The sequence below is a fragment of the Streptopelia decaocto genome, assembly GCF_964273445.1.
Source record: "Streptopelia decaocto genome assembly, chromosome: 5".
NCBI lineage: Eukaryota > Metazoa > Chordata > Aves > Columbiformes > Columbidae > Streptopelia > Streptopelia decaocto.
In genome coordinates, this window is record NC_138659.1 from 22,351,387 (window position 1) to 22,378,867 (window position 27,481).

The following is a 27,481-nucleotide window of genomic DNA, read 5'->3' on the forward strand; positions in this document are numbered from 1 at the left end:
TGGTTCAAATATGATACTTCCAATCTGGATTATTTTACACAGATATTTCTTGGGTGCCCAGCAGGATTGTCCTCTCTTCCTTGTCTTTCCTGAACTACTCATTCCTTACTCAGCTCGCTGGCCTGCGTGCTTTGTATACAGGACAGACTCGCACTTAGCAGAGGCCCAGCTCTCCTGACATGCTGTCTGTTTCCTCTGAATAGGACATGTCCTAGTAAAGGAGATACAACATAGGAATGGAAAATACAAGAAGCTCCCACAGCATGACAATCATAGGAACGAAACCAACAGACACATCATTGAAAGATCTGGACCATCTCTTTGCTATAGTCCTCAGCACGCTTTGGTATCCTGAAGTGACTTTGCAATCAGTCTGCCAGAGTCTCGCCTCTTCCCCCAGGTTTGCTGTTGTCCTGTCACAGACTGCAAATGGGGTGTGATTTAGAAATTTCATAAGCTGCTTATGCCATGAGGAAATAACACCTATGTAGCCAAGTCCTTTGCATAAATAGCTACCCCAAACCACATGCTGTGAAAAGCAAGAAAATACCAAACAGGTATTACTGAAGGCAATTTTACCACTACTACTAAGTTTTAAAATGTAACTGGTTTTCCCTATTTGATAGGGACACTCAGCCAATTCTGATTACTAGGTTTGTACTGCCACAGCTTCACTATACTATGCATTCAGACAGGTTTTGAAATGTATCCACATTTATGAACAAGGATTTTTAAGTTTCTCAAGACAAAAATCATTAGGACCCAAACTAGTGTACAACCTCCTCATTCCAAATCCTGAAGCAGTTATTTTGACCAACACTTGTGACTGTAGCTAAAACAGATGTTAACAGTGGAAATGAAGGACTTGATCAACTACACAGCAAACAAGCTCCTTAACTACTACTAAATCACTTACTAATTAGAACAGTATCACTTCATTTGCCTTCAATTCAATATAAAAAAACCCACTATTATAAACATACTGAATGAATATAGCAGGTCCCTTGATTAATTTTAATCAGGACAGCAGAGCAGACTGCTATTATCCTTCCTCCATTAACATCACCTTTACACTGGCACATCCCTTACAGACTTGGGGCCTGTGTTAATTTAGCAGACGCAAATTGAGCAGGTGTTCTGTATGTGGGAACCCCATGGGCAAAACATCAGTGCACAAGTGCTACCATTTAGCGTTGCAGATATTGTGTAGGACATGGCCAACAGCAATCACACACGGCATTTGCTGCACTGGCATCTAAGTGGTGGATTTCACAGTGCCATTTTATCCTCAGTTTGCAGTCTTTCTGTGTGTGATATGATATACCACAGCAGGAAAAGATCAATATAAGAGTGGATACCATATCAAAGTCATTATCAGGAAGTAATTTTCCAGCATTTTCAAATAAATTAACACCAGAATTCTTCAGTCCTTTTACAAACATTGTCCTAGTACTGTCTCCCTTCCGACCTTCTCTTTTGCAACACAGGATTACACAACACTCATCCTGGCAGTGGCCTCAATACACTCTGGAGAGCATGTTCACCGGGTGTCAGATCACACGTCATGTTGCTTATGTCTGTTGTAAAGGTTATGTGTAGTAACTTAGAAAACTTACAATGACAATACTATTTTTTTTTTTTAGTAGTAGAACAATAGCTCCCAATGACAACAACAGAAGCCAACTAGCACAGAGAGAACTTAACTGAACTTCTAACTAAAATTATAGGCAGATTCCTTTGGCCTGTATGCAGGAGATATGAGACCGTAAAATTTAAAGTGATAGCACAGTTTTTTCTCAATGCCCCACACTCATGACCTGTAAATTCATGAATTAACACTGTGCTATTGTTCAAACAATAGGAAGCTTCAGAGATGTTGAATCTTCTGTCAAGCTTTTGTCTTCTAATGGGGAGATCTCATCCAGAAATGCAAACCTGATTTTGAAAGAAAGCTGCTTTTCTTTAAAACTCTATGTCTGCAGTTTGATTAGACTGCAGTTTTTTTTCTGTGAGTTAGATCTTTGCTGTGCAGTGGCTGAAAACAAGTGCTGTTCTTAGGCACATTATGTGCCCAGCAGACATTTCCATATGGCCTTGGACATTAGAATCCAGTATTGAGAGAAAATATTGGTCAGAACATGGAAGTAATCACCTGCAGCCTATTTTTTTTTTTAATATCTTCTAAATAGCTAAACAGATTGCAATAGCCTCATAGGCAGGGAATAAATAGTAGGCTAGAATAAAAATGTCTGTATAAATAAGAAATCAAATGAGATAGAGAGGCTAAGACACTAGCCTATGCAGTTTGTTCTTACTGAACACGTAAACGCCCTTTCCTCTAATTTCTTGGCAGTGTTGTTTGACCTTTCAAAGATGAACCTGGTGTCATCATGAATTTTTGGATGGCAGAAACATTTATGGTTTGTTTTTAAACGCAGCTCAGCCATTCTTTTACTGTGTGGCCTCAAATAATCAATGCTCTCTGCTTTAACTTATGTATCAAGTTAGACTGCTGTTAATTTTTATAGAAAATTGTAGAACTCAATGCATTTATCTTTAAAGTAGTCTAAATTTTATTATAGTTACATGTAGCTTTTCTCGTAGTTGCTTAAGATACATTTAACTGTGCGTTAGCTAACAGCATCACATTAACTTGATATAAATAATCTTCTGCAAATGTGGTAACTTGGCAAACAAAAATTTAAATGAAGCCACTGAATGTTATTCTCATACCATTCAACTTAGCTAAGTGTAAAATAAATTCACACATACTGGGCCAAATTTTGTTTTACAAGGAGAACATATTGTACCAGTTTGCTGAATCACTACCAGCACTTTTATCTTCCTGTAAATTGTTCTTCTTTCTACTGTATCAAACTATAGTGAGAATACCATGGATGTTTTACCGGTCCATTAAAATAATCCTTAAATCTTATCTAGACAGCTCTTTAAGCTCAAATGATAAATAACTGAGTGGACCTGTGTCTGTTATATAAAATTGGCATCTGATTTTTAAGCAAAGAAATAACTATGTACTAGTCCCACACAGCCTGAGGTTATCTGAAAGCTAATACTGAGGTCTGTGGGCCGTAGTGATTTAAAGAGTCTGCCACGCTGTGGTATGTTGCAGATGTCACCAAATGTGTGACTACAACAAACATTTGTTTTAAAAGATAATTTTCATATTTTCCTCATCTTCATGCCTCGAAACAAACCTTATTTCTTACTGACAAATCACTTTCAGTCCCAGACCTCTTCTCAACCAGTTTTTATATTCTACCACCAAGTTAAACGTGAGCAGAAAGATCTTGCAAGGGTGGTTTGCACTAGAATGCTTCAAACCTAAAATTCAGACTGACAAATATTTTGCCATATAGAAATAATTTACAGTTGAATTATTACCAAAGGCTGCTACCAGAAATTCCAAGTCCTTACTTAATGTTTGTCTTATTCATATTATCAGATCTTCTGGCTAGCCATGAACTTGAGCTTAGGAGTGCTGCTCAGAAGTAGCTTGCCCATAACTGGGCAGCAGCTGCCAGGGGAACTCACAGGACGCAGGAATTACTGCTGTATGCTGGGGCAAAGTGCTGCTGCGTAGTTCTTTAGAGTATCTTACCTCTGTGCAACCTGCTGGCTCTCCATTCCAGCTGAATTCTTGTTGGAGGATGAATTGCTGTCTCATACAGTAGTGCAGTATTGATATTTTGCCTCTGAGTGTGTCAGTGACATATTTGCTGGGTCGCTGCAGGTGCTGTGCAGTAGGTTCCCCCAAAGTCTGGAACTTCCTTGGAGGTACCAACTTGCACAGATGATATACTAACCTGGCTCTGCAAGAGGCAGCTTTCCACACCATCCCTGGACCGAGTCACTTTACACCTCACTGTGCTCATCAAGTGAGGATTGCTGCTTATAGCACTTGAAAGCTGGTATGAAACCATCTAATCTCTTTTTGAAACTCTCCTATGTTGGATATGCCTTTTACCAGCTCTGTTATAGCCTGATCAGTTTATTAGCTTTTGGAAGTCTCTGCAAGCATTTAGGTGAGACTTGCTAAAGTAAGAGCTAAAATCCCCACAAGCATTCCTACCAAGCACACACAAACATCACCATACAGCTCCTACACAGGGGTACTGAGCATGTACTAACCAGCATGTTGCTCTAACCAACAGCATTGCACATCATGGATCACCCCTACAGAACCATTGCTTGTGCTTGAGCTCAGAGCAATCTCAAACTCCACAGTCTGAACAAAGAATGCAGTTGTAAGGCATGAAGGAGACAAATGGAGAGCTGCTGAGAAGAAGGTGAAAAACTGGAAGTGGGTTGTTTGTGAAAGGACCTCCGAGATGGAAAAGAGTGGGAAAATCAGTTCCTAGTCTGAAGGAAAGTTAGAAGGAAAAAAGCTGTGGAGCAGAGGTGGAATTGAGATTGGCTGCCAAAGAAACTGATCGGCACGCAGAAAGGCACTGTATGAGATTTGAATTAATCTTGTAGCTCTACATTATGAATTGTGTAATCAGGTTTAAAGTGCCTTAACCTGAAGCATTTACAGGTCAATGCTTTTGCCAGCAAGCTCTTTGCTCCCCGTGAAATGGAATAATAGCATCTCATCACGCCTTGCTGATATAATAAAATTAATAATTTTTAAAAGCACCACAGAAATTATGAAAAATATAGAAAACTCAAAGTTAATAATTCAGTACTTTTAGTAGTTTGCATCAGATAAAGCAATGTCCCACATCCCTTGAAGTCGGTAAAATTATTTTACCGCAGTCCTTTAACCATTGATTTAATTGTGCTGTGCACTGAATTAAGTGGAGCCTCTTTCAGAAAAGTGGCAGGTTGTCATTGCATCATAGCACCTACACAGGCATGGCTCAGATCATATCAGGGAACCAAATTAAATTCTTTCTTTTCAGTTAAGCAAGGAATTGTGGGGGTAGTTCAGCTACTGATGTGTCAGAATAGAGATACAAAAACAAGCGGGTTTCTATGTAGTCAAGAGCGGAAAACCTTATTTTACTTAGTGGCTACTGCCACCAGGTGGCTAGTTAGTGCAATTGACTGAAAGCCGTAAAATGCTTTTTTATTTTAAAATACCTCTGGGTAAACAAGCATTGTATAAATACATTTCCAAGTGTGAATTTTTATGTGTGACATAAAGTTTAAAAACAGTGAAAGTAAAAAAGGCTGATTAGTAAAGGGGAATATAGACAAAAGAGAAGCAGACATAAAAAGGATATTTCTGCAAGTCAGTGGAATACATTTATCTAGTTTGTAGGTTAAGACTAAGTCAGTTGATAAAACAAATTAGTATGAAACAGTGCCAAAGCTCAAGGGAAAATAATTAATTAATTATGGGAAAAATATGACATCCTACATTGTGACTTTTATCATCTTTTATTTCCTTTTAGATGGTCAGGATTCCTCCTTCTTTGGAGGAAAAAAGCATACTCATATTACTTTGGTAGGAAAAAAGTCTTCCTAAGATAATATTATTATTATTTCCTAATACATATTTAGTAAGATAATAATGCTGAAAAGCTTGAAAAATGCTGAAGTCTAGTCTTGTAAATGTGGGATACACAAGAGGGAGATGAATAAATACAGGTGTCAGAACTGTTCTCTTCACAGGAAGACCAGTATCCTGCATGTATTCGACAGAATCTAAATGCCCTTTTTCAAACACATGTGAATATATGAAAACAGAGGTAACAAAAACTTCTTAGATCCAAGTTATCCATCATCAAAACAATCTGATAGGTATTCAGTCTTTTTGCACATCAAGCATTTGAACTCAAGCAATATTTCACTGTGATAATGTTGCTAGTAGCATAAAGAAACCATTTGCTTAGTGAACACATATATGAAACTTGGGCAAGGGCTGACCTTCTAAAATAACACAGTTTTTGCTCTATAGTTAGCTTAATACCTAAGAGGAAATTTAATTACAAGGAACCATGTAACAACATGGGTTCTCTTCAGACCTAGCTTCAATGGCTTATTGTTTTTTATATTATGTTTGGCTTGAAAAATACCATTATATGCCTTGGACAGCACAATATTTAATTTCCAAAATTATATATATTCTACTTAATTGTTTCCTCAGTTCTTAAGCAACAGAAATTCCCCTTTATATACTCAGTGTGAAGTCTCCCTTATGAAAGTCCTGGTGCTTTCAAAATAACAAGCTGACACTTAGTTCCTTGAGATCCTGTAACAAACTATGCAAAAAAAGTCATCAGCTTCTTTTCATGTTAGATAATGTTCATTTGCCACTTGACATTGTCATCCTCTGACATAGTTCAATAGTTGGTTACACAACTTTATCTCTCCTCAGGCTTGCAGGAAGATTAAAAAACAACCACGAGCCCTCTATATCTCTGATCATTTGGTTAAGCTAGAAACTTCTGCTTTGCAATACATACAGAATTATTATGACCACACTAACAACTATAATTGCAGTACACCTTACAAATAAGATGCATCTGCAGACTTTTTATAGTTCATATATCCTAATGCATTTTATTTCTTTGATACATATTGGATATTGACACTTAACAAATTAGCATGCAGTACTCTTTCACAGAAATATTTTCATTAAAGCTGTAGAACTATTGAGTATTATTGTTTTTTTGTCGTTGTTGGGTTTTTTATTAAGGATACGAGTATGTTTGCAAACTGTGTCCTTCCAGACAGATTGGTGCTTGCATGTGCAGGAGGAATATGAGTACTTGTACTTAGTAGCTACAAAGTAATTTTGTTTTCCTGGGAGAGACAGGGGTTTTCTTCCCCCTCCCTCCCCCCCAGTTTTCTTGTTCTGTAGCTCTTTGGCAACAGCCAATACCTTCTAAAATAAGCAAAGCTATAAAATGTGAAGCAAAACAGTATTCCCTCCCTTATCTGGTTTACCTTTCACAGATAAATGTTTTCTTTTTTTCTCTTAAACATTGACTTCAGTTTCCAACAGGACTGTAGCTTGCATTTCCATCCCTTCTTGTGGGTCTTTATGAGGAAATTACTTCCGTATATTAATATATTTATAACAGCGTTTCAGAAGTATACACCTCATCTTGCCCATGAGCCAAGACCCTAAAATAAGATCTTAAAAATATTTGGATATTAATTCCATTATAACCTGTGCAAGTTATGAACCTAAGTATTGTGAAGAATATTGGTCACTGTGGTCACCAGAGTTTTCATACTATAAATGTATTTATGTTAGTATTTGTCATACTAATAATGTATCTGCAAGGAAGGCGTTTTTAATGAGCATAAACTAATTAGAGACACACAAGCACTTAAAGAAGCATGTATGTATTTGGGCTTATGATTTTATCAAACTCTCTCATATTTTGGGGACTTTATGAACAGCTGTTGCAAACTGATGTTCCCCCCCTCCAGCTAAGGGGAAATATCTGTATTTAATTTTAAGCTATTGATTATGCATGATCTTTCCTCAGGTGCTGTACACTTAGTGAGATATCAGCTTCCCAGTGACTTGCACAAGCAAGATAATACAAGTGTAACAGTCAAATAATTTGTCTGACTAGGCAAAATAGTTCATTATGGTTTTTCAAATTAAATATATCTTACAATATGCTATTGCAGAGTAACTCTAAGGTTAATGTTGCCTTTATAAAAACTGAGAAAACAGTAGAACGCTAACAGAGCATTTGTAAGCCTGCTAGATTTTAATACCTAGTGCTTTTCAATAAAATATGACTAAATTAATAGCATTGGGATGACTAGAACTGCTCAGACTTGTTAATAAGCAACTCAATTACCAGAGCCCTCCAGTCAAAGTGTTTGTTAACACAAACATCATGTTTCTATTATATGGGAGGACACTATTAAATATTTGCCTTTTTTTGTGCTACTTTGATTTACGAGCCATTGAGGACTTGGAATAAGAGAAAAACACAACTCTGAGAAGCCTGTGGAAGTAACCGCAGTTTCTGCCAGCAAAACCCACTTAGAGCCAGTACTTATTTGCTTTCTTGATAAGAAAAGCCTGATTTTGCAAACACCTTCAGGAACACGACTGGCCACGCAGATGAGTTCTGCAAGCTTTTACAAGGACAATCTCCCAGTAAAACCCCCAGCGCAAGGCTCCAGTTGCAAAACCAGGACCTTCACCAACACCTCCGAGGTCTGGAGGCTGTAAGGAAACTACGTGCCCTTAACACACGTCCCAGGACCCCGGTTCTGCTGGGGATTCACAACCGGCAGCAACTTACGCGAGAACACGGAGCGTCTCAGAGCGGCCGGCCCGCATAGCCCCGGGGGGGCCCGCAGCGCCCTCTCCCCGGCGGCCTCCGCCCAGCCCAGCCCAGCCCAGCCCAGCCCAGCCCAGCCCAGCCCGGCCCGCTCCTGCGCTCCCCGCGGGGAGAGGCTAGAGCGGCAGAAGGGGCGGGGCGGCCCGCCCGCTGCCGTTTCCTGCGGGAGCGGTGCCGGAGGGTAGAGCGGAGTTGCGGCAGCTGGGGCGCTGGTGGAGCTCAGAGCGTTTTGGTTACACCAGCGCCGGTGAGTGCTCAAAGTGTAGGTACTGCAAGCTTCTTGAAAACTACACGTTTAATAGAATATCTACAGCAGCTGTGAGGCAAATTAAATTCTGGTGAAGCTTTTGAAGCACCTTGTAGCTTCTTCCTTTCACACAAACGTTTCTATTGATATAGAAAAAACTCTTAAGCATGCTTGCCTGATTGAGTAAAGGTAAGTTATGACTTATATTATCTGGAAGCCAGGCCAACCGCGTTCCTCTTGTATCTTGTTTGTTTCTTAACATCATGTGAATATTACTTTTTTTTTTTTCTTTCATTAATGTGTGTAGGAGATAACAGTACATTAACTGTTACAGCAAATGTGTTGGATTTGCTTGTTTGGGTTACAAGCTGTCATTTTTAGGTCAGCCTGCAACTTGGGGTTCTTCATATGGGTAAAAGTTTGCAGGGTTGGGGCCTTAAAGATTATATGCATAAAAATTATACACATAAAGATTACATAGTGGGATATATGGAGAAAAAAAAGAGACTTATTGTATTCTTTGAGGTAGTTTATTCCTCTTCTAAAAGAGAGTGTCTCCTTGATGGGAGTAATTGCATAGCAAGCCTTGAAATCATGCTGCAAACTTGTACCAACTTGTGCTTTGACGAAAAAGGTATAAAAAATGGTGGCTTGCTTGGTGTTGTTCCCCCCCACCTTAGCTGCACCAGAAGATAATTAAATTAATTGCTTAATTTGAAACTCTCTTAGATCTGTGGAAGCACATGACTGACAAAGCAAAGGAAGCTTCAGGATTGGTGCTTCATTACAACTTAATGCACTTCAGCTGAAGTGTAGGGGCTGATATGCGCAGCCTGGGAAGCAGTATAAATCGTGTGCTCTTATAAATGTTTCCTTTTGTGTGTGTACTGTTTCTTCTTTCAGACAAACTTCCTCTGATCCTGGGTATGATAAAGGTTAATACTGTTAAATGCAAATCAAATAGGAGAGGTTACAATGTAAAGTGAGTTGTCTCATTATAAGTAGAAAGCTAATAGCAATTTTACTCGGACTTGATTGTTGTAACAGAAGGACTAGCTGTAAGGTAAGTACCTACACTTGAAGCGTTATAAAAACTCTTTGAAATGTATAAGCCTTGATGTTCTCTTCGAACATTTACTGAGTATGAAGACCCAAGTGCCTCAGGTGTGTCTATTTTGTTTTCTTGTGGGCATGAGGTTGTACAATCAGTCCTGTATGGCTGTGTTCTGACGATGGAGCCAATGTGCTCTGTAGCACATCCTTGTAACCCTGATGGGGGCATTTGCTGGTGCACCTATTGCATGGTGTGCAGCTGGCAGGCAGGGTGGAGGAAAGAGGTTGTTTGTACTCTCAGGCCTTTGGTTAACACAAGCATTTCAGTGTAATGCATTTATCTTGGAAAACAAGTCCCTGGATAGTGCAGAAATACTTCAACTCCCTGTTGCTCAAATGATAGTAAGTGAACAAAAACAGTGGAGAATTGCCAATTGAAAAATGCTGCAGGAATTGGCTTTTATGTTTTTTAACATCATTATGATTCAGTCCTAAAGTCAGTTATTCTTATTCTTCTTGACTACAGGGAACTTTACTGTCTGTTAATTAGTAGGCTGCCGCTGATGAGTTGCATTTCAAAGAGCTGTAAATAAACCACTACAGCCAAATCTTCTCAGTATAACTTGCAAGCAGAATCTGTCAAGAAGGACATATCTGTGACTTATACTAAGTTATAGTGGAAACTGAGAGTATTAGAATGTGAAGTAACTATGTGTTGGTTTTTTTTTTTTTTCTAATTCACCTGTGTGTGTGAGAGGAGTAGAATAATAGAGTAACAATTCTGTAAGATGCAATAGCTTTGGTCAGTCTCTCAGGTCCCTCTTGATACAGGCAGAGAACTGTTTTTATTTTTACTTTATTCTTTAAAAGTCATTTATTATTTTGTGGTGAGGTTAAGCATGTTTCACGTATTACACTTCAGCTTTCCTGAACTTAACCTCGCTGTAACAAATCCTTTTGCCATTAATCCTAATGCTTTTTATTTGGGGTTGTACGCTATTGTGGCTGTAGAACTGCAGTCAGAGAAAAGAGGAAACCATGTAATGGCCCAGAAGAAGAGGTGACTGTTTTATATGGGAGTGACTTGCTAGTGGTTGAGTTCTGTTGATTGGTTGGTTGTTTAGCGAAACAGATGATTTATTGTGCAAATACTTGGCTGAGAATGGATATAATTGCTTATTGATCTTCAGCTTGAGTATAGAGACAGTTTTTCTTTTCCCTTCTAAGAATTGCTTCTTGCTGATTCATTAGTTTAATTATGTGTCTTCCTTAGGTGCTTTTTTTAGCATTGTTCATTTTTGAACTACTAATGATGTGTGCTCAGCTTTCCAGACTAACTCCCTTTTTCCTTCTCTTGGCCCAGCTGTCAGATCCGTGAGGGCACGACATACTATTTTATTCTTTTGTAACAGGTACTTTTTTAGAGCCAAAGGAGACATCTTAACCTGCTTATATGAGGAAGTTATAGGCATCCCTTGGATTTCCCTTTTTTCTTCCTGTACATTCAGATTTTGTATCCTTGTCTTTCTTGCTGTGATTGGGATGGGGCTTGTTTTGAACAGGTGTTGGCTGAAGGCTGAGGTGGTGTGTGCATGTTGTAAAAGGGGGTGGGGAGGCACAGTGAGGTGCTAGCTGAATTGGGGGCAGCAGATGAGTGATTGTAAACTTCTGGTTTTGCTTATTGCAAACTGCAGTTTTAACTATATTCTCCCGTATTACGAAAAGGTTTTTACTATGGTATTTGAGTTAAAGTTTAGAATTCTTTAATTTGAAATTAAAGAATAATTTCTTAGAGTTTGACCTATTGTATTGTTTTGTTTACAATGACACTTTAGGAGATGTCTTCCTAAAAATACAAAATTAATCTTTAACCACAGAATGACTGATGTTATAAGAGTGCTTCCCATCTTCGTCTTTTGCTGTGTAAGTGGAACACATGGTGTTGTAGCATATTACCAGATTAAAGGAGGAAAGGGACTTTTCCAGGCAGCTGAGTAAGTGTTGTTTGAGGAGGGCTAAATTTTAATATAGAAATTACTATTCTTTATAGGATCTAGCCCCTATCATTGAACATGCATAGAGCAAGCTACTCTTCTACAATTAACCCTGTTTAAACAGGAAAAGGTGTTTTAAGAAATTCCTACTCAGTATGGTACTTCTTTCAGATTTGGGGCTTTTTCATTCTCTTCATCTCTGCTTCTTCCTATTCTGACAGCTTTTGAGTCAGCTGAGTCTGCCCAATAACATTTTGTTTCATTTTAAATCACTACCACATCCTCTGCTACTTAAACTAGAATACTAACCTACTCTTGTCTCTGCAGTATGCAGCCTTATCTCTTCTGGTAGCAACTTGTTTTGAAGATTTCACTGATATGTATTAAAGCTGTTTTGATGCCACTGTAGTGCTAAATCTTAGTCCTTATCTTCCTATAGGCTTCCTTAACTTATGAATAAAATCATGTGGATGTAAATTTGTGACAGTTTGGAGAAGTGTTGGAACTAGAAGGAAAGGCATACTTTAACGAGAAGTAAAAGATATTATCATAATGTTATCTTGAATATTTGGGAGGAGGAGTTGAATGTGGTGTGTGTGTGTTTTTTCCAGTTCAACCCCCTCTCATCTCTGATTTTCTTCTATTTACTGGTGTAAGTTTGCTGAGGAGCTGTTTTGTTGAAGTACAAGTGTGGCATCTTCCTGGATATTGTGGAGTTTTAGCACTAAATGTATGAGAACTTTGGAAAAGTTAAGATTGACTCTGAGAGTGTGCAAGACTAAGGACATGCCTTGTCTTCATTTGGCTTCTTTTTAGGTATCAGAGCTCAGTCTGAAGTGACTTTGTGCTTTTTCTATCTTTGCATCCATATGTGATGTTGGGGAACTTCATAACCTGATACTAGTTATCACTTGGTGCAAAGTGGGCATGGCTTTTCCAGAAGACAAACCTACTTGTCTGGTGTGTGTTCCATTAGAGCTGATAACCCACTTCTTGTGCCTAAGGATTGAAAGGAGGTTTATCTCTGTTCTACTGGCCTTTTGGACATGTAAACGCTTTTTCTTGCTGGCTAAGGTGTTCTGTAAACAACAATACAACTGTAAGCCCTGCATTCTGCTAAGGAGTGAAACAATTACCACAGCTTTTTTGAAGACAGGATTGTGGCAGAGCAAAACATTAAAAAAGAATGCTGAAATTAGGGCTCATTAACTGTTTGGGTCGTACTACCTACATATTTTTCATGTATGCTGTTCCCCTAATGAGTGTGTGACAAGCAGGGATATTGTTTGAATAATTGACTGGAAGTCCAATATCCAAATGGAAGAGTTCCAAGGAAGAGTCTTGTGCTTGTCTGCAACAAACATACATATTTATTTGTTTGTATCTTTATACCAAATTCCCACTCTTTTGCATGTATAAAATCTATTTCTGACATGTGACAACTTTAGCTTCCCTGCAGAAAGAAGAACTTGTTACTTGGGAATTACTTGTCATATGTGAAGAAATAGACACGAGTTGTGGAAACTGAAGGCAGTCTGTAATGATGCAGTTTGGAGCTGTGATTAATAAGAGTGGGCTTGGTACTGCTAGCTGTATAATTCCTAACTACTGTGGACCTTTATACATGAATGAAACATGTTTTAAGGTCAATCTGTCCTGTGCCAGGTATTTAAGGGACTTGGACTTTTTTTGGGGAGGTTGGCAGGGGGAAGAGAACAGGAGAGTTGTAAGCAAAAGAAATTTTAAAAGTGATGTCAAAATGTACTGAGAGAAGTAATCCTCCCCGGTGGATGGAGGCATCCATCTAGTGTCTATACTCTTGATGGCCTGAAACATGGTATCTGTGAACATTCTTGCAGAGTCTGGCAGTTATCAGAAGTACACCTTCCCTTTAGCTTCTGCAGCTGGGAATGCTGTCTTCTCATGCATGCCTTTAAATTTCAGTGTTCAACTAAATCTTCTACAGGTGAGTGGTGACCTGTAATGTAAATGTTTGTATTTAATTGTCTGTAACTCTTACTTTATATAGATGGAGCTGCCTGGTCTTGCTTTTGCTGTTTGGATGTTTATTTGCTTCTGTGCATCTGTGGATGGCTATCCGAATGGAAAAGTAAGAGAAGCCTGCACTAGCATGATACCTTGTCATGGTGGCTCTCCACAACTGTCACCTGAGCACACAATTACAGTGGATGAGACCAAATTTAAACCAGGGGACAACATAGAAGGTATTGTGTCAGTCATAGCTGAAGAGTTTAATTTACTGTTTCTTTGTGTTATAGTACGACTTCACTCAGCTATACTTGATTTATCTTGTTGAATCTTGTTCATGTGATCCATTTACCAGTCATTCAGTGCCTGAAAAATGAGTTTCTGGTGGTTATTGGAATATTCTGTTTTTTTTCTCTGGAGAATATTTCAACTTCCTTTTATTTTTCTTCTTACTTCAGTTCACCTGTCTGGGCCAGAATTTGAAGGATTTTTCATACAAGCCCGGGATGCAGATCACCTGGATAGGCCTGCAGTTGGTTCTTTTGTGTTAGCTGACCGGAGACTTTCTCAGCTTCTGACATGTGGCCGTACTAAGGTATAGTGTGGTGTCTGAAAATGGGACATCAGGCACCATGTCTGTAATAGGACAGAGCTAAGCAATGTAGTCTTCTTTGAGCTCAGGGCGTCTCTAAGGAAGTTGGTCTAACTTGAGGTATAGAGGCCTCAGTTCACTGCAGCTCTGTCAGACTATTCTTACATTCTTATGAATCATTTAAACTAGCCTGGTGGTAGAAGGCTATTGACTGCTGCAGGAAGATGCAGCATTCATAACATAACTTCTATTCGTGCACGATGAATATAGTGTATTCCTGGTTATTGTACTTAATATGACAAAAAGGAGGGCATGCTCTATTTACTCTGAGAAGAAGAGTCATCAATTATTTTCTCTGTCCTTAACAAGCATGAAAAATGTTTTACAGCAAGGAAAGTTTAGGTCAGTTATTGTGGTAAACAAACACTAGAATAGACTATTTTCTTTAGTGTTGCTCTGTCAGTTACTGTGAATGGAGCCTTCCTAGTAACAGGTTAGATCACAATCTTCAATATCCATTTTGCCTCGTGCAAGCAATGTGAACTGTGGGTGGTGTTTTAGCAACCCACTTGAACTTCGTGAACATGTATTGTCATCTGAGCTGGTGTGGAGAAAGTTCTCAATCTGCCTAGATGGGAACTTAATTCAGTGCTGTGTCTGATCTTTTTGTTTTGTGCAAATAAGTCACTGACCCCAAGACTGCTTTTGGGTTTTGTCCTCTGGAATAGTAGTTCTGTTCTCGCTGTACAGTCATTGTGCTGTCCTTTCATGCTTTTACTGTCAAAAAATAGGGCATCATCACACCATTTCTGCATAAATGCTGCAGGGACCTCTGTCTCATCATTGGAGTCTTCTGGATTGAAAGACCTCTAGTTGTTCCTTTGAGTCTTAAAGTTTGTTAGTATGTGTAAGTTTCAGTGGTAGATTTCATTGGAGTTAATGATGACTGACTGGGGAAGAGCCAGTTGGATTGTGTCTGTGCTGTTTAATGGGGCAGTGTCTGTTTAGGATTGAGCTGCAGCCTGTGATGGCTGCGTTAGCTGAAATCTCCTTAGTGCGTATACACTGTGTTGCTCTTGAATATGTGTGTGTTTTCAGAATTCAGCTGTCAGTCACACAAGTAAAGCAAAAAAGAAATACATAAAAGTTTATTGGATTGCTCCTGGAGATGCACCAAAACGTGTACAGTTTCTGTAAGTACACTTACCATTACTTCTAGTTTATTAAAATGCAAATAAAGCACACCTGTATGATCATCTATGTCAAATATTGGCCAGCAGCTGAAAAGTATGCTTGGTCTCATGGACTGAAAAGTTGACACTTCTTGCTTACTGCAGAAGTCTACATTAATGTAGTCTTTTTGTTTGTTTGTTTGCTTGTTTTGGAAATATTGGAGATCATTAGTTTGTGTGTTGTGGGTTTTTTTTGTTGTTTGTGGGTGGTGGGGAGTCGGTAGTAGAAGGGGATTCAGAGTCCAGCTTCTTAGTTCTAGTTAACTGCTCACTTGTCATGCCTATAATATAAAGTGTTAAGAATCTTATTCTGTGCTTGTACCTAACAAAATGGTATGTATACCCTCTTATTATACTTCTGCCTTTTTGGGAACTAATGGATAAAAGTTATGCAACTTTTCTCTGAGGTTGTAATCTGTGCCACAGGCATGAGTGTTCTTTATAAAGAGTAGAACATGCAGTAGTACATTTTCAAATGATTTTTCCACTGAAATTTCAGATAATATCCTACTTTATGCAGACCTTTAATACGTTTTATGTATCAAAGATGGTGGTTTACAAATAAGTTGCACAAACTATAGAAGTGGTTCCTTTCTTAAAGTAACAAGCAGCTCTTGATCTGTACAATAGTAACTGTGTGTGTTGTGTTTAAGAGCCACAGTTGTGAAGAAATACAGGACTTTCTGGGTGAAGATTCCTGGTCCCATTGTTTCTCAGCCTAATGCACCAACCCCAACAACACCCTTGGGTACAACATCAGAGGCTGTATCAACTTCACACCCTGTTTCCCACTTATCAAAGCCAGTAAGTAATTATAAACCTAAGTAATTCTGTCTTTAATGCTTGTGATCAATGGAATTTAATGAAATCGCATCGATACAGCCTATTGACAAAAGGGAGAGATGATGGGTGAGTAATTTGGATATCAAAGACCAAGAATATAGACAGCTACACTGTTGTGTTATTTGAGCTGCCTAAACTTGTGTGGGTTACATTAAATTTTGTGATAGCACGCATGGGTCAAAAGGTTGATACAACATTTAGAACTTAACGGTCAGAAAATATTATGTGTGTCTGGGAAGAGAAATAGGAAAAGATTTGCTCTGATCTTGACTAATAACTTCCTATTTAGTAACCGCAGGCTCAGAAACTTCCTTCAATGAGTTACTGTGTTACTGGCTTCCATTAATCATAGAATTGTAGAATGGTTTGGGTGGGAAGAGACCTTGAAGTTCATTTACTTCCAAATCATTGCCATGGGCAGGGACACCTTCCACTAGACCTGATTGCTCAAAGACCCAACCAGCCTGGCCTTGAACACTTCTGGGTGTTCAACTTGAGTAAAAGTACAGCTTGGAGCTTACCACTATTTTACCTGCCAGTCCTGGGGTAATTGTCAGGATGGGTTAAGAGATTGGCATGCAGACATAGATGGCATTTCTTTGCTGTTCCTTGTATGCTTTCTTCTAGAATGGGATAGAAAGGGAGGAAGAAGAGGGAAACTCTCATTGCTTCTGACTTATTTCTTTGCTTAATTATCTAGTTTAATACATCTGATTGTGGAAGTATGAAGTTCTGCATTAGGAACCCTTCAAACTGTGATCCTGGAAGTGCTTCCTGTTTTTTTCTGTCCTTCCAACAAGAGAAGAGTTCAGTACTTATTGAAATGAGTGGTCCAAGTGAAGGATATTTAGCATTTGCATTGTCCCATGACCAGTGGATGGTGAGTGTCCTATTCTACTGCTTTAGATGCTTTTGTGATATTAGTAAAGTTTTAATGGTACTCTAGCAAAAGATGCAAACAGAAAACTGAAATGCTGATAGATGTCAAACAAGGTAACGTTCCTCCCATAGTGCTGGGAGTGTTCCCAGGCTGCCTTTTATAGGTGGATATTCAGTTTTAGCTCAGGCCTCACTATTTGCAGTAGAATTTCCCTGGAGATATCCGTGTTGGCAGAATCCAACCTGTCTGCACCTGGTGGGAGGGAGCAGTCTTGCTTTGTTACCTAGACAAAAACTCTCGCCTATCAGAAGCCAAGTTGCTATACTTTCTGAAAACCATTTGCACTTCATCATTGTTTGTACAAGAGTGACTCCATTCTATCTTAAAGTGTTTAGAGATCCTTTTTTCTAATTGGTGTTAAAATGGACGATGCTGTTGACAAATGCATAATCCATAAAATAACTGTTACACAAAGGAGATGCTGTTTATATTAGTATTTATGTCCCTAGTGCAAGAACACTTGGTTCTTAACACTACTTGGTCTTTATAGCTATGAGGAAAGCCAATTTTTAACTAAAGAAGGTATTTAAATAGCATAAGTGTCCATGTGTATCTTGTCTGGCTAATTCAGTGCATTCTAAATAATTAAAAAAAAACTTCTGATAACATGGTTGTTACCTTTGGAGGGAGGGTAAATCATGATGTGCCTTACTGTGTGTCATCTCTTTGACTTAATGTGGTTCCACTGTAATACCAAAGTGTTTGAAAGCTGAGAAATAATAACTTAACAGCTAGAGAATTCTGTCTTGGGTCTTGTTGCATATATTAAATCAATAAATAAATTTGGAGACTGCTTTTTATTGCGCTACAAATATTTTTTCATTTAAACTCTCTAGGGTGGTGATGATGCATATGTGTGTGTTAGTGAGGACCACCATGTACATGTAAGCACTGCCTATTTGAAGCGGCGAAGTCCTCCTGTTCTGGATTCAGAGGTACATTGGAAAATAACTTAAGACACTTCCACAAATGTGGGTTTGAAGTAGTGAATGGCTGGCTGCTGCTTTGTGCTTTTATTTGCACAGCAGCTGTAAATGGTAAGATGAATCCATAATTCTTGAAGGTGAGATTAGTTGGGCTCTTTCTTCCCTGGAAATGTTACTTTTGGAAGTTTAAATTTGGTTTTTAAAAGTCACATTGAGGAACTTTTTGTCCATTATTACTCCATCCCTTTGGTAGGACTGCAGTTGCAATCAATATATCTTAAAGGCTGGAAGGGAAGGGGAGATTGTTATGAGCTGGGAAAGTTTGTGATAATGAGTCCAACGCTTATGTTACTGTGTTGACTTATTGACATACCTTCTAAGTTAGTATGCAAGAGATTTTCATCCCCCTCAATCATTGCTGGTTTTTTTTTGTGTATCACTGACACTCTTTTGCAGGGTGACTTTTAAGCCAATTACTCTCCCAGTCTGAAAACACTGGGTATTGAATGTTTTGTGTTTCACAGAATGCCCTTGAAGATGTATCATGGAGACTTGTGGATGGCGTTCTTCAATGCTCTTTCAGAAGGAGTATTCGTCTTCCTGCTTATAAAGGGAGATTTGATCTGGATGCGAGTTACTACATCTTTCTGGCAGATGGGGAAGCTAGTGATGGTAAATCTGACTTGCATCTGGTTGCCTTTCTTTGAACAGCTCTAAATGAGTTAGTAACCTGTATGTAAGAGATAGCTTAGCTGAAAATTAGTATGTGAACTAAGGACTCTGTTTTCCAAGTTTGAGGTGCTTAGTCCAGTCATCTTTACTACCTCTCTGGATCATGGATTTGCTTTTGGAAGTTCATCTTACTCCTATATGTGTGTTGCACGCCCACTTGATGTGAAGAACTGTTAGCTTCTTGAGAGCTGGCCACATCTTTTTGAAATGGAGACTAGCATCAAAGGGAATTAATTATTCTTTACCTCTTGTGTGTGTTGTGGAGAAGGCTATTTTCTGTAGAGGGATGAGTTGGTTCTTGTACCTTAAGTGTGCAAGACACCTTAGGTTCAAATTTTGATTCACAGACTTCTTACCATATTGCATGCCAGCAATTCAGTTTGTATGACTATGCTTGGTGGTCACAACAAGGCTTTAAATAAAGCATAAGCACATTTTACAAGTGCCGTGGCTTTCATCAGCCATACATAAACCACTTTGTCACTGCTTAGGTGGACTAATACATAAACATCGTCGTCAGCCTCTGATCACCAATGGAATGTACAATGTCACAGGCCTTCCTCAGGATATTGGAGGTTCCCGGTCCCCACGACTTATCAAAGCTCATGGTAAGCTGCAGCTTCTAGTTTTGTTTTCCAGTTCTAGACTTGCTGAGACTGGAGAGTTAGGTTTTCCTCATTATTGCAGAGTAGGTATTTCTTCTTGTCTTTCTGGCACTCATGTTATAGATACTTGTGGCTGGCAAGATCTGAGACTGAAGAAAGAGCAAAGATTTTAATTTTTCATTTAAAGAACAGTGTTTATGAGATTCTTTTTGCTCAGGAAAATGAACCTGCCTTTGTCTTTTCCCTTAAATTCATAATTAGGACTTGTATCTGTTTACCTTTTTCTCTCTGGCTTAATTTGACCTAATTGTGTTGTTGGTTTAATTCTCTCTGAAATGGGGAAACCACTCAGCTGACAGTCCAGAGCCATTCAAGTTAATGAGAATATTTTCTCTCACAGTACTGAACTGTAAAGCAGGCCCATGAGAGAACTCTCTCTCATTCTTTGTGAAACAAGTTGTTACAAATGTCATCTTCCATTCTCTGATGTCGAAGTTGTTGGCAGAACAGCATCTCACCAGTATGTACTGACTGTACTGGTGCACATGAAATGTGTGGTAGCCAGAGCTGCTCTGTGCTGTGTGGGCACAGTGTGGCTGTTTTATATGGATGTCATCTGCCTTCTAGCAAGATAAATGCGGGCAAGTTGTAGCCTGAACCAGGTGATTAAAAATTACCACTGGTATATTCTGACCATATGTGCATCAGCTAAACTATTACCTAGTCTTTGAAGCTGTATTCATAAGCAGCTAAATTATTCACGTTTACATGGTGTGTTTGTGCGTGTGTGTTTGCTTGCTTGTTTGTTTATTTATTTATTTATTTATTTATATTTTCAGGAGCACTAATGTTTGTTGCTTGGGTTACCACAGTTAGTATTGGTGTTATTATTGCAAGATTCTTCAAACCTGTCTGGTCTCATTCATTTCTGTTTGGAAAGGAGATGTGGTTTCAGGTGGGCAAAGTCTCTCCATATTTCCAGTTGTATTTTCTAGCTTCATTGTAAGCAGAATTATAAACCTGCTAGATTCAAGAAATAGGAGATTAAGCTTAGTGTGATTTTTATCTTTCTTTAATCTCATAAAATGGAACAATTACAAAGCAGAAGTTCACCTGCTTTGCTGGTAAAAACAAAGCCTAAAGAGGACACTAGGTACATATTTAACTGTAGATCTGTTGGATGTATTTTAATGGTGTATTAAGAAAGCTGTAGCATTTCTAAAAGCAAACGGAACTTTTCTAGGTGCATCGTATGCTTATGTTGACCGCAGTCATGCTTACAAGCATTTCTTTTGTGCTGCCTTTCATATACCGAGGAGGTTGGAGCCATGTAAGTGTGTGCTTTTTGTTTTGTTTGTTAACTGAAATGTAAAGGTTGGACCAAATGAATGAGAAAGAGGTCCACTGATGACTAACTTGTTAGCACTATTGTCAAGGAAATTGCTGTGAAACCTACCCTAAGTAGGTTGATTTCAAATCCTACCAACACAGAAGACGAGTGTTTCCTCCTTTAACTGCAATTGCAAAACTTTAATAATTTCCTTCCTTTCTCTTTCCTCCAAATAAAGTCCTTGCTAACAGTTGCTTTGCATACTAAATCAGTCGTCTTCACGTTTTCTTAAGAAAACTAGAATTTTGGAGGGGAGTACAGAAGGGTCATCTGAATTTTTAACATGGTAAATTCTCTGGGAATGTGGTGTTGTGAACTTGGATTTGAGTAACTGTATCCAGTGATTACACTTAGCCTTGTACATTAGTATACCTCTTGCTGTCAACTGTGTAATATTTGGTGCAAGGTAGTATCAGAAACTGGGAAGTCTAGAGAGTTTGAGTTAAAGGTGGGAGAAGAATGTGGTCACAGCTATGAGCTAGGGAAATGGGATAGAATGTTTTAGGGTTAAGAATAGAACAGATAGGGTGGTGGGGAGACCAGTGCTGGGAGGAGTTATGAAATAGGCCTCTGCTGAAGACACAGGGTTGAGGATGAAGAAGTTGGAGCATAGCTTCTGTAGTCATATTGATCTCTGCTCTTCAGCTAGTAGAATTTCCCAATACAGCAAAAAGGTGAGACAAACCCTGGATGGATTTACCAATATCTCATGCTGCCAGGGTGAACCATCTCCATCCAGCTGCAGGGCAGCTTAGTGTGTCCTGTCAGCTCTGCCAGTCTACACACAGTGCTGCTCTGCCATTGTAACTTACTAATACAAGTGTAAATAGAATTATCAACTTCTTGGTATTTTTCCTGTGTCCTTATATAGATGTGATATTGAAAGAAAAATTGTCCTGTGCTTAGCAAGCAGGTTTTCATCCCTATCTTGGCTGTACTGTGATGGCTCTGACAATCTTTCAACCATTGATGGCAGGCTTCAGACCATCTCGTCATGCACCAAGGTACTCATAACTAACTCATTAAGTTACAGCCACAAGAATTAAATAACCCTGTTTTTTAAAAAGTATTTTCTATAGTACATTGAAAATATATATTTAAAGTAGGTAAAATTGTCCTTTGATTGAATATTTTTTTTTTCCAAACTATATAATCAATAAAATTGTTTTTGCTGTTTTGTAGGAGGCACTTGTTTAACTGGTTTCACTGGAGTATTGGTACAACAGCTAGAATACTAGCTGGTAAGTAGGATTAATAGTTGTAACTCCCTTTAAGTGATTTAAAGGAACTTCATTTGTTGTCTGGGCTATTCCTTGTCTAAACAATCTATGGACATCCAGTCCAGGTATCTCTGAAGATTCTTTTTCTTGCTGGCCATCTTCTGCTTGAGTTTTAAGTGGCTATCAGATACAGCTTTAGGGAGAAAAAGTGGCTGTGTAAAACCACAGAGATTACAGACAAATCTGAAGAATTTCTGTAATGAGGACCCCTTCTTATCTGGAGTGATTGCTTTTTGTCTTGGAAGATTTGAGGACAGTGTTCTTACAGTAACATAGTTCAACGTTATTTAATGGGAGAGGGAAACTCACATAGAGAACCAGAACCTGGGTTTAATTCTGTCAGTGGTGACAAGTTTCCCCAGGCAGCTTAAGCACACAGATTGGGGTGACTGTGATCTTGCTGGTAGTCACAAATGCTTGTGTTTGTGTGACAGGGATGTGAGAGAAAACTAAGCAGGATGAAAACTATCTTCGCCTCCTCCTTTCCTCCCTGCCTTCCCCCTCACACTGCCCCCAAAACCCCACCTTTTAGCTCCATGAACTCCTTTAACCTCATTCTCCAAGCAGTTGTATGCAGTTCATGGGGAAATCTATTGCTAAAGGTGTTGAAAGCTCACAGTACAATTTGTCTCTTTATCTTGTTTTTACTGACTAGTGGTGACTATGTTCTTGGGAATGGATCTACCAGCACTTGACCTACCAGACCCGTGGGACACCTATACAATGATTGCTTTTGTAGCTTGGCATGTTGGTATTGATGTTCTTCTGGAAATACACAGCTACTGTCTCATACGTAAAGGTACAAACCCAACAGAACTCCCATTGTTACCTTTCTTGCCAAGTATTGTAGTATGCAAAAAATGTAACAATGAACTGAATTTCAGGAGGTGTTCTTTGACTTCTGACTTGTAAGCTGAAGGTAATATCTCTTGAGTAATGGTGTCATATCTTCTCTACAAACTTTAATGTGGTTTAAGACCAAAGTGTTGTAGAAAAAATGGTTTTATGCCTTTTAAAATAGTAGCCTCTTATTTCTCAAACCACAGTTCACGGGGTCACACGACTTGAAATGTGTATTTTGCAAGAATCTATTGCTTTGGAAGTTCTTGGCTTCACTGGCTAGTGTCACTGAGAGGAGATGACTGTGCACATGTCAATGATGTGTATCTCTGGCAGAGATGAGCCATCTGCAGAACTAAAGAAGCATGATTAGTTAAGAGGTTGTATAAGGTAGCATGTGGAGAAGGAGTGATTATAAAACATGTGAGTTTAGATTTAACTGCAGTAAATACTTCCTAGAAACAGAAAAATCAACTTGAAATGTTTGAACAATGAATGTTTGCATGTTGGCTAATAGAAAATACTTTTAAATGAAATCTAGTTATCTTAAAGTGAAAATATTTAGATCAAACAAATGTTTTGTTCAGCTCAAAACTCAGTGTTTTGATGGTTCACCATAGCAAAAGAGACAAAATGTTTTGCACTTTGATGTCCAGAATTTACTTTTTGTAGGTCAGCTCCAGAGTAACTTCTCACTTATGCTGTGATAGTACAGGTTATGAAATTGTGAATGAGACTTCCAAGTGCTTTTCAAATTTGATGCTGTATAAGACTGACTTAGTCACAGGATCGTGACTTCTGCAGTAGAAAAATGAAAAACACTGTTCCTCTTAAAAGCAAGCTTACCTTTTTTTTTCTTCCAATTAACAGTTGAAGTGATAGAGGATGACAGAGTACAGATACTGCAGTCACTCACATCTGCAGAAGCAGAGGTAATTCATAATTTTGGAAATAACTACTATGAGATGGTATGATTCTTTGTTTAAACCAATAAAGACTGACACTTCTATGGCTTTTCTTCTCTTGCAGGGTCGTCTGTTTAAACAGATTGTGTTAACCATCTATGTCTGTGGAAATATAGTATTCCTCATTGCCTTCCTGGCAGCAATCAACCAAATATGAAATCAGTAATTGTGAATTTTGTGATGAAATATCGTGTACTTAAAACACTTGCAAGGAATGCTTTTTTTTCCCCTGAAAATGTAATTGAAGAATAATAGCATATGTGCATCACAGTCAGTGTTAGGGAGAACTTGAATTTAAATCTATAGAGGATGCTGCAGCCTGCAAAAGCTGTGTTCTGATGTGACTTTTAATGGGGGAGCCTTTGCCTGAGTAAGGAATGAAGTCTCTGGTTTGTTTTAAGCACAACAATTAACTTGATTGAAGCTTACAGGTTAAGACGACTGAGATGATGTGCTGAAAATGCAATTTTCATAGTCTGTTCCCTAAACCTTTTGTGAATATTACTGGGAAAACTGAGAAGATTGATTCTGACAACTTCCTGCTCGTGACAGTTTTCTACATTTAAAAAACCAAACAAGCCCAAACGACCTTCAGTGTAGTAAAAAACTGTCACAAATGCAGGTTGATGCATGAGCTAAATGCCGTTGTCTATCTTTGCAGTTAAATGCAAAAATTATTCTCTCTGCTCTAAGAGCAGTGCACTTACACAAGCATATGGGTTTGGGAACTTCAGTCCTTTAGTAAAACCACCATTTGCCTCATTCAAAATACTGTTGTGTCCCATCCCCTTCAGTGCTTCTAAACCATACAGAGAAAACGCATTTGAAATGTAAGTGCATTAAACCCAGTTGTTTTTCTCTAAAACTCAAACAGGAAGAACCCATCTGTGTGTGTGGATTTCTGCGTTTTGCTGTCTTTGGTTGCTTATGCCTTCTGAATTTTCTGTGTGAATAGGATGGGCTTATGCTACTTGATGCTTAAATGGAGGTGAAAATATTTGTTCAGGAATGTTGCATTTGTATTTGCACTTTTGAGCAAAATATAGATAAGGATTTGGTTAAAATTCAGGAGAAGCTGCTTTGGTTAATATTAAGTGGGAGTACTTTGAGCTAGCACATCTGGGAGACAGAACTGTCTCTATAGGAATATGCAAGTGTTTTTTTTTCTTGGTTAACGAAACATTTATCTAAATACATGAACTGGGTATGAGGAATGGAGAGAGACTATATTGTTTAACTTTTTTGATTCGTGATTTGCCTGTGTATGGAAGGACAGACAGTCTTGAAATGGCATCTCAGAAATGAACATTTAATATGCCATACAATACAGTGCTTTGCACTTGTTTTTGCAGCTTTGAACAGTATGCTTCCACACATCTTCATTTTGATTCTGGAAAGCATTGATTTTTAGTCATAAGGTTTCAAAATATCTTCAGCCTGGGGCTACTAAGGTAGCTGGGAATAAAGGTGTTGGAGTATTGCATAGATAGTAAATAGTGAGGGCTGGCTTGGTATAGACCACTACAGCAACATCTCTCTACTACCCGATGGCCACCCCTGTAATACTAGTATGTGTGGGTCAGGTAGTGGTTCTCTCAGTTTACTAAAACTGTCTGTTTCTGTCTCTTCCATCTCCTCAAATCCACAGTAGTGCCTCTTGCCGGGATGAGTCATATTCAGAAAGCTACAAGTTTGTTTGTGATCTTCTTTTTGGCTGCTCAAGTAACTGGTTCAGCCATAAGGGCATTTATAGAGCTGGGATTAATCTCTTTGTCGGCAGCAGACTGCAAGTGAGTCTAAGTTGAATCATCCCCATTCTTCCTGGAAGCTGGGAAGGGGGGACTACAAATGAAATATGGCAAAAAAACAGGCTGAAAGGAAAGAACTAAGTGGCTAATTGTGTGGGTTTGTGTTTTGTGGAGTTGTTTTTTTATTTTTTGTGGGGTGTGTGTGAGGGTTTGTTTTTGTGTTTTGTTTTGTTTGAGAACTCTGATTTCAAAAGCCTGGGAATCAACAGGGCCCATCTAGTGCTAAAGTTTTAGGGGACTCTTTTGCATAACATGAGTTTATAGAATAAAATCTTTTAACATAAGCACAATTGATGGCTTTTAATTTAAAGGTCAATGCCAGATTCTTTCTGTAATACAATAGCTATACTGTGTTGTTTCATTTGCATGTGGCAATGAACACAGGGGTTTTTAAAACATGAATGTATATATATTAATAAATTTTGTCTCTTTTAGTAAGGTGAAAACACTATCAAATAGAAACTAGAGAAGAATAGACTTGCCTAGTAGCAAAATGGATTGTATGTTTTCTTTGTAGATGTTGTTTTATAAATTAAAGCAATATAAATACTTCCTGGAGAAACTATTATTGAAATGGAATGTTAAAATAGTTTCTCTGTAATGCAGATTTTCCTCAAGAAGAAAAAGAAAATCTCGTTTAACATCTAATACAGCTTTAAAGTTGGCAAAATCGTCAGTTACTCTTTGGATAACTTGTTCCTTCCCAGCGGTAGCAATATTGTATAGTTTCTTCTGTAAGGCCTTATGTGTGGTGTTGTAACTAATTTGATGGAAAGACTTGTTAATTTTGTGTGATGTTTGTTCGTGCTGTGACTCCTGCCATCTTCTTTCATGACTAGTAAGAGGAAGCAATGTGTCATTGTATTCTTGTGACTTCCAAAATTACTGGTATACTCCTTTGGGGGAGGAAAAAAAAGAGTCTGTGGAAGTGTGTGATATCAGCAGGAAGATTGTGACAAGCGGTTTGATTCTAGAGACAATGGTGGCTGCTGTATATTTTCTTTTCTTGAATGATAAAGTATTATACAGAAGAAAACTCCCATTGCTTTGCTTCATAAAGGAATCTTGCTGAAGTCAAGAAAACTCTTCCACAAAAAGAAATCAAGAAGGTTTCAGTGTTCTCTTTTACTCTCAGATTAAACTTGTGGTGACAAATCAACATTAGCATATTTCTTTCTGGGTTCTAGACAGGCAAACACTCCCAGTCAAGTAGAGACTTGTGATCAGTCTCACACCAAGTAGTTTATTGTTTTGATTGAGTTGTTAGGTGCAGCCTTCAAACTCTGCTCCTCTGTTCTTGACTTAACAACAACTCACATTTCTTGCATATGCTTTGAATGAAAGCTAACTGATGCAAATAGCTCAAATGCAATGGAATTCACTGCTACTTTGCTGTACTCAGGTTTTTTTTTTTTTTTTTTGCTAACTGATGTGCAGGCTGCAGAATTAACTAAGAAAACATTTCTCTTGTTTCTCATCCTTGCATTGAATGTTACGCTGTTTTCTTTTTTTATGGAAAATCACAAGTTGGGGAGACTTCACGTATACAGGTTAATAAAGGCCGTGTTTTCCTGTACTGGGTTTTGGGAAGGCTGGAGAGAGAGAGGAGGTGGTTGCTCTGCCTCTTGTGTTCTATGGCGGTTTGTGACACTGCGTGGCGCTGGTGTCCAAAGAAATGCTTGCTTGCTTCAGTCTGTCAGAGAGAGGCTGAGACATGTAGAGGGTGTCCAAACCAAAAAATGTTACTAGATGAACTTTTAAAT

General features: G+C 38.5%; 1 protein-coding gene across 5 annotated transcripts; it reads left to right on the plus strand.

Annotated features, from left to right (window-relative positions):
* Nucleotides 1-8,364: 8,364 nt before the first annotated feature.
* FRRS1 (ferric chelate reductase 1) lies at nucleotides 8,365-26,877 on the plus strand. Of its 5 annotated transcripts, none has more exons than XM_082054470.1 (16): nucleotides 8,365-8,544; nucleotides 13,606-13,801; nucleotides 14,024-14,160; nucleotides 15,256-15,350; nucleotides 16,043-16,193; nucleotides 16,933-17,112; nucleotides 18,009-18,107; nucleotides 18,623-18,770; nucleotides 19,322-19,438; nucleotides 20,275-20,390; nucleotides 20,679-20,765; nucleotides 21,732-21,829; nucleotides 22,008-22,066; nucleotides 22,761-22,904; nucleotides 23,816-23,877; nucleotides 23,975-26,877. In XM_082054470.1, exons 2-16 carry the CDS (start codon nucleotides 13,606-13,608, stop codon nucleotides 24,065-24,067), a joined length of 1,782 nt encoding a protein of 593 aa, XP_081910596.1. In that variant the 5' UTR covers nucleotides 8,365-8,544; the 3' UTR covers nucleotides 24,068-26,877. The 5 variants fall into 5 exon arrangements, with proteins under 5 accessions (XP_081910596.1, XP_081910594.1, XP_081910598.1 ...); XM_082054468.1 differs by having other exon boundaries at nucleotides 8,365-8,529; XM_082054472.1 differs by having other exon boundaries at nucleotides 8,365-8,529; nucleotides 20,308-20,390.
* Nucleotides 26,878-27,481: the final 604 nt, after the last annotated feature.

Excerpts from the sequence above, each read along its gene's own strand:
- FRRS1 (XM_082054470.1), top strand. The coding sequence starts at position 13,606 with ATGGAGCTGCCTGGTCTTGCTTTTGCTGTTTGGATGTTTATTTGCTTC. Across the intron at positions 20,766-21,731 it reads ACCGAGGAGGTTGGAGCCAT|CAAGCAGGTTTTCATCCCTA; the intron begins GTAAGTGTGTGC and ends TCCTGTGCTTAG. Across the intron at positions 21,830-22,007 it reads CCATCTCGTCATGCACCAAG|GAGGCACTTGTTTAACTGGT; the intron begins GTACTCATAACT and ends GCTGTTTTGTAG.